Source organism: Cryptomeria japonica, chromosome 5 (genome assembly GCF_030272615.1).
Source record: "Cryptomeria japonica chromosome 5, Sugi_1.0, whole genome shotgun sequence".
NCBI lineage: Eukaryota > Viridiplantae > Streptophyta > Pinopsida > Cupressales > Cupressaceae > Cryptomeria > Cryptomeria japonica.
This window is the reverse complement of record NC_081409.1, coordinates 364,816,766-364,824,292: the sequence shown is the minus strand read 5'-3', so window position 1 is coordinate 364,824,292 and position 7,527 is coordinate 364,816,766. Positions and strand designations below refer to the sequence as shown.

At 34.4% G+C, this 7,527-nt stretch overlaps 1 protein-coding gene across 1 annotated transcript; it reads right to left on the bottom strand.

Annotated features, from left to right (window-relative positions):
• Nucleotides 1-4,826: 4,826 nt before the first annotated feature.
• LOC131034748 (calcium uniporter protein 4, mitochondrial) lies at nucleotides 4,827-6,864 on the bottom strand. Its single transcript, XM_057966323.2, has 2 exons — nucleotides 6,147-6,864; nucleotides 4,827-5,422 (listed from the first exon to the last, which is right to left on the bottom strand). Exons 1-2 carry the CDS (start codon nucleotides 6,645-6,647, stop codon nucleotides 4,970-4,972), a joined length of 954 nt encoding a protein of 317 aa, XP_057822306.1. The 5' UTR covers nucleotides 6,648-6,864; the 3' UTR covers nucleotides 4,827-4,969.
• Between the last annotated feature and the right edge of the window lie 663 nt (nucleotides 6,865-7,527).

Below are 7,527 nucleotides of genomic sequence, written 5' to 3'. Positions count from 1 at the left end.
TTAGAAATAGTGTTAGGTTTGTGGTTCAATTAGTATTAGTGTTAAGGTTAGAGTTATGGTTAGAGTTAGTGTGTGTTATATGAGGGTTAGGATGTAATTAAAGTTATGGTTCTATCTGCAATCCTAACTATGATCGTAGTCTTCACCCTAACCCTATCCCTAATCCTTGAACCTAATTCAACAATAAACCTAACACTAAAATTTAATCAATTTCTAACCATAACCTTGAACTTAATCCTAACGAAACCCTAAGTCTAATATTAATTTTAACTTTAACCCTAACCATGATCTCAAAACTAACCCCAACCCTAATTCTATATCTAACAATAACCCTAACCCTTACAAACAAGATATATAAATGATCATGATCAAATCTATTCATTGTAATCTATGTCATAAGTTAATTGTTTCCTTGTATTTTAAAAAAGCTATAGTGTACAATGAAGGATCCTAGGGGATTTATGAGGAGGATCTCAATTGTTGATTTATGTTTACTATACTATACTATAGTATTATTGCTATTCGTTCAATTTGTACCCTCTGATATATTATTAACATATATCTTACTATCAACATAACCATTGCACCTCCTTTTGGTGCAAGTGCTAGTTGATAACAAATTATGAAAATGGTCACAAAATGATAACCTTAAGAGTAATAACTAGTATCATTCTTCACAATGTTAGAGTGTGCTTCTGCTTCCACACACTCAATTCTTATCTCCACACTCTCTTCTCACCCCTTCAATCATGGTTTCAATGAAACCCGGCTGCTATCTCATCCTCGCACATGAATTTAGACCTATACCTTGCTTCCTAGTTGTAATTTTTGGTTTCTCTATGTGGTGGAGCTAGGGCTTCTTCCCTCCTTGAAACCCCCCTTTTTGTGATGAAAACCTTAGGTTGTTGCATATGTTCAACAAATCCAAGCAGTAGGTTTGGATGCTCGACACTATGTCAATCACCCTATGTCATGGGCCAATGCCCCTTTCTCATCTTAAATCATCCAACATGCTCCTCCTCTTAATGCTTTGACCACTAATGGGTTTAACCATGTTTAGGATATTTCTACTCAGTTTGATATGACTCATAGCTACCTTTCTTTCCACCATTCTACTCACACTCTAGATATTTGCTTCGAAGGTTCCATCCAAGATATGTAAGATTTTTTTGAAAAGGTTCATAAAAAATGGGCCATAAGTTTTCCAAGGGGATTTCCTCTACATGAAGTTTTGGTATCCATCCTTTGACCCTTGCACTCAAACTTTCACTTCAAAATTCTTATGGATTTGTTTACCCTATCTCCCTTTTTAATTATGACAGTTGGAGAATTTGTGAGCTATTTGGAATGGACTTGGTAAGTACTATTGTTCTTGAGAAAAAATAATAAACTATGCTAGTTCTGCCTATGTATGCATATGTGTATTGATGGATCTCTCAAATGGTCTTTTAAATAAAATATCTTTGAAAGTAGGCAACCAAAAATGGAGGCAACTTGTTGATTACAGGAGAGTCACTTTTAGGTGTAGAAAGTGATTCTCTACTAATCATTCTACCTTGCAATGCAAAAAAATTTAAAGACCATGTTGGAGCAAGCAATATTCCTCATCCAACTTGCCAACTTGGCAGGTTGGTGTGGAGCCCATCATTGTGTTATCCCACTTGAGGACTAGATGGTGTCAAGCCCTTCTCAAGACTCTCCTCGAGCCAACTGAAATGACTCCTCTTCAAACAATACACATGAATTTATTGTTGAGACTTCACAACAAGTCTTGGGACCTGTGCCTCTTTTGGGGCCCCTAAAATTTCCAAGTCTTAAGCAAAATCAAATGATCCAAGGAGTTTAGCCGCACCTTCAAAGGCTTTGGTTTTCATTGTGTTGGATTTTCATGAAGATATGGTTGACATCTCAAAGGAAAATCTTGAAAAATATCCAATGAAGTCACCTCTTTCAAATTAGGGATGGGCTTAAGTAATGAAGAAGAGATTCCCCCTCTTCTAAGACCACACACACCATATGATGTTAATATCTTCAAAGGAGGAAAAACCATAGAATTTTTGATCTAGCTCCCTTTCCCAAGATTATTGTGGATCTTGTTTATGCACACCATTCATTGATGGGTCAACAAAGATTTTAATCGTATGTAGTTTTACTATCTATAACAATGTATAGTCTAGAGTAGCTTATCTTTTTTATAGTGGCATCAGAAAATAGTAGGTAGAAGTTTTGATTGGCATAAAATAACTATTGGTGTTTAAATAGTAGTATTTTTATTTCAATTGATATAATATCAATAGCTTTGGGTTGCATCTTACACATGTAAAAAAATAACTAGTGTTATTCTACATGAATATCACTTGATACATGGGTAAAATGGTTATAATTTATCATTATATTAGAATTGAATGTGATTTATATTAATATCAGTAATTCTTAATTGAGACTATATAAGATAATTGTTCTATAAGAAAAGGAATAAAATGGGAGGTTTGTGACACAAGGTCATGGGTTCCTAGTGGAGTTGTCAAAATGTGTACCTTCAAAAGGGGCTCAAGCAAATAAATTATCAAGGTGAAAAATATAAATCCCAAATAAAAGATAAGATATTGTGTTAGAGAAAAAATGGATATGAATACACAATGATGTCGAAATGAATAACTTGAAAACACATCACACCTTCATTATTTTGGATGAGCTCCAATAATGTTTTTGTTTGCTCCTTGTAGTCAATGCCACTAGTGTGACAACAATAGGGTATGATTAGATTATTAAGTTGCAAAAACACAACTATATGACATTAGCATGAAAGAGTCATAAAATTGGAAGGAGAGCCTCTCATTAAATACATATTTTTAAGAGAAAATTTGAGGACCAAGATGTAAAATTGGAGGAGGGCTAGGATTTTAAGAGAATAGAGGCATCAATTGAAGTTGTAGTCACGTGACAAGTATCATAAGAGGGGAAAAGATGGGAAATGGGAAAAAGACATGCATTCCATGAGGTGAAAGAGTAGGTATGCTCACACATGTGGGAGATATGCTCACATGTGTGAGCATTTGCAGTGGAGATGAGTTAAAGATTAAGGGCTTAGGTGGAGGATTAACATTTCTTCAAGTTAGCATGCTCACACATATGGGAGCGAAGAGAGGGATGTGTTAGCATGCTCACACATGTGGAAACATAAAGTGGTTGAAGTGGAAGTCAAAGAAACTTCTAAGACAACATACTCATACATGTATGAGCAAAGATTGGAATGAGTTAGCGCGCTCACACATGTGGAAGCATGCCAGAGATTGGAGACACATGGCAAGAGGAGAACAAACAAGATTTTAACTCATGTAGACATATTTGATAATTAGGATTAAAAGGCTAAGGTTTAATGATAATATGTAATTAAGTAATGGAAAAAATAAGAGTGATCTTAATAAACTAACTAATCATAGTTTAATTAATTGACTAAGTTGGAGGGTGTAGACAAATAAGGTTATTTAATCAAGTTATTTTATATACTTAACCTTAGAGGAGGAATGTGAATCAATTAAAGATGAATGATGGTGACCATTACTTAAGTATGGATTATTTAATTAATTTATAAAAAAAATATTATGAAAAAAATTAGTGGTAATTTTGGATGTCTACAACTCTCACATTCATGTTTTTTAAATAAAATAATTCAAATTGTAACTTTAACCTCATTAGATTTACATTTTTTACAATAAATTTCTACAAAACCACCACCAAAATGAAGAGCTACTTGTTAGATTTCTAGCCATATAATTTATTTATTTATTTTTATATATAGAGGATTGTTCTAAGTTTCATTCTACACATTCAAAATAAAAACAAAAAAGTAATTTAACTTATGCAAGTTATGTGGTGCATGATGCATCTACTTAAAAAAAAAGGTAAAAATATTTTAATCAAATATTAAAAAGAAATGTAGTACTCACACTTGACAATAATTTTATGAGTTGATTTGTAAAAATAATCAATATAGAAAAAGATAAGGAGATGAACATAGACATGCTTATATTTTAAAGATAAAAGAAAGAACACTATTATTTGCACTCAACCTTTCATCTTGGTGGCATTAATCATTTAAAAAGAAATTATAGTTTAAGAATTAGATTTATACTACTATAATTTTTGTTTTCAACACATCTTCAAAATTTGAGCATATATATCTCTCGTCCAATTAAGATTTTAACTAATAAAAAAATAAAAGTACATTTGATCCCTTTTCATCCCACATTTTCTTACACTTACTCTTTACACAACTATAACTTTTTAAAAATATCATAATATTCTAGTCATACTTTACTTACTATAGCACACATAGCTAGAGAATGAGACATCAAGTACATTTTTAATAATTTACTATGGTATTCTAACTTTTACGATTTTTAGGCCTCATCCTCTCACAAGTTTATGCATGCACTAGGCCGTTTGTACGTGGGCCTACAAATGGCTTATAGCAATATGAGACTACACCACACTCCTTGAGAAAAGAATATGCAAAATACAAATCTTAGTAAGTTGTTTAAATGATTCAAAGCAAATAATTAAAAAGTAACCATCAAATAATCGCTATGATGCTAATACTATTTCTTTTAGACACGACATATAAATGCTCTTCGAAAGTAGATATTACTTCAAAGAATCAAAGATGGGTGATTCTATAATTCTACAAAACCCTTTATCTCAATATTCACCTTCAAATTCCTTTCTTCAATCTCAATTGTATTTTAACATTCTTCATATATATACTCGTACCTAACCATTACACCTTTTTATGGATGCAGCTAAATTGGCTCCAAAAAGTGGTTATAAATTTCGTGCTATTGACTTTTTCGAAAATTTTTGAAAAATTAAAAACAATTAATTCTATTGATCACAATCAACTATTTTTAATTTTTGACAAATTTTATATTATTGATTTTTGGTACCATTTTGAAACTGATATTAAATACTAATTATATTTGAATCTTGAGACCTCCAAGTCATAGTTGAATCTTGGCATAGATAACATCTGAAGGTGTTTGAAGCGATGCAAGTCAAAATTTCTTTGCTTCATGAGCTGCCTCTGTCTGGCCAGGAAGCGAGCTCTGAAGAATCCTCCAAACGTGGGAGGAGATGAAGTGGTGAGGAAGAACACATATCCTGCCATAAAGTAGAAAGATGTGACGAAAAAACAGAGAGGCTCCATCACATCCCATGACAGATCCCAGAACGTCCACCTAATGAAAATTGCAGTCTTAGCAGCAAAAATCCCCAATCCCCACCACAATTCAGCCTTTGTGCGCTTCTCAGCTTCAACATCGATTTCCGCCTTCTGTTTCTCCAAATCTGCGAGCTCCGCTCTGCAAGGATTTCTAATGGCCGCCGGTGACAGAGCAATCGCCTCCTCTATAGCTCTTGCGACCTGCAAACACCAAACAATGAGAAAAACACTCAATTTCTCTTTCAATTCCAATTACCAGCAAAACGCCCAATTTCCCCTTTGAATTCTAATTACCAGATAAACGCCTAATTTCCCATCGATTACCCAAAAACAAAAACACCCAATTTGCCTGTTTTTCTTTTCATAGTAAAGGAAAGTTGTTATTCTGATTGGATTCTTATCCAAACAACAAAAATTGTCATTTCTGATTGAATAAGAAAGAAAACAATAAAAATTGTTATTTTTCAACAGTCTCATTCTTTTTAATTTTCTTACAAATAAGAACAATGATGCCATTATAGATTGTAGAGTTATGTCTATGGATCTAATTGTCAGAGAGAATGTCTAAATTTTTTAAAATTCTAATTATCAGACAAGGTTGCCATTTCTCATTAGTTAAGAAAAAAAACAACAGAAATGACAAGTTCTGGGTGGGAAGGGATAAGGAATAGTGGTTTGGTCTTGAAAGATTTCTTGTAATAACTTGAATACTGCTTAACAAATTGAATAAGAAAGAAACCAGCAATATTATCCTTTTTATTTTTCTCACACATAAGAACTATCATACTATTATACATTATAGAGTTATACCTATCGACCTAATTACCAAAAACATCCAATTTCCCTTTGAATTCCAATTACCAGAAAAACACCCAATTTCCCATCGAATTCTAAATATCTCCAGCAGTTTTGAAGTTTCTGTTACCTTATCAGGACGAAGGTGGACTTTGCGGCCAATCACCAGAATGTGCCCTGATTCGTCGAGGAGCTTAGCAAGGGCCATTGCCTCCTTCTCAGAACTCGGATCCAATGCTTCCCTGCACACTTGCAGGAATTCATTATAGGAAATGGAGTCCTGGGGAATTTGATTCAAACTTCTTTTCAGCGACTCCATGCGAGCTAATCTGAGGAATTTTCTCGCGTCCTCCACCGTAATCTTCTGGGCCATTGGAGGCCGGATTTGATCCAGCCCCGGCATCTCATGAGAAATAATGTCATCCATATTCTTGCGCAACAGATCGCCATAAAATACAGAAGGGTGGATTTGGGCCTGGCTCACCCCAATAAATTCGCGGCAATGCATGAAACAGGGCAATGGATTTCCCAAATGCGCCACTCTAACGCTGTGCCCTTTTTGGGTACTGCGGTGCAACATTGGGTTTGGCCGCCACACCTGGCGAAGTGCTCTGTAAGTAGAAGCCGCCATGGATTTGAATGCCTCTGGCTCTGGAGCTGGAAACTTTAGAGCAGACTCAAAGTCAATGAAAATGGGAGGAAGTGAGGTGGTATTTAACAATTTCACGATATGGGAATTTCTTCCCTTGGGCGAATGAAAAATCCCATGTCTCAGTCAGATCATGAATATGTTCTCTCGCTGATTCTGACTCAGAATTTTCAGTCGATTCGCACGTTAAAGAAAGTTAGAGCAAAGTGAGTTTCCCACGTTGAAGAAAGTTGTGTCAAAATTGTGTTGGAAATCATTGAAGTGAATAAGAGAGTTAGGGAGGATATTATCACACGTGTCTAATCTGGCTTCAAAATCAAAATTGCAGAACAGGTGCATAATGGTTGTGGGGTTCGTTAGAAGCATTGCGATCGTTAAATCTAATGTGTATACGAAAGTTGTGATGTACGACAGAGCTTTTTTGGAGCTGGAATAGTTACAGCCATACCTTCACACCTTTCAAAGTTTGAAATAGCAAGTTAATTTTAGAGTATGTCATTTTTGGGTAGTTAATTATTTGAAGTTACTGTTTAGTATTTATCACAAAGGCAATCAAGTTGTTTGTGTAGTGGCAAATGGTGGTATTAGGTCTCAATATTGGCGTCATTTGAGAAATATCTCTAACCTCTTTAATTATATACCCGCTCTTACTATACATGACTTTAGAGAACAAATCAAATAATTAGGTTTTGTTAGAGGGGTTTAGGGTTATCTACTTTATGGTCTTTGATGTTTGGTTCTTTGCTAGGATTTATCCCATTGTTTACGGTGGAAAATTGTTGAAAAATAATCATGGCCTAAATCATCAGCTCAATAACAAGAATATAAGTCTTCATATTTGAATTTTCTTTGGGGATGCTTA

What these genes read in the sequence shown, in the direction of transcription:
- LOC131034748 (XM_057966323.2), bottom strand. Translation starts at nt 6,647, where the DNA reads ATGGCGGCTTCTACTTACAGAGCACTTCGCCAGGTGTGGCGGCCAAAC. An exon ending in TCCACCTTCGTCCTGATAAG is followed by an intron (nt 5,423 to 6,146) that starts GTAACAGAAACT and finishes TGGTGTTTGCAG; the next exon opens with GTCGCAAGAGCTATAGAGGA.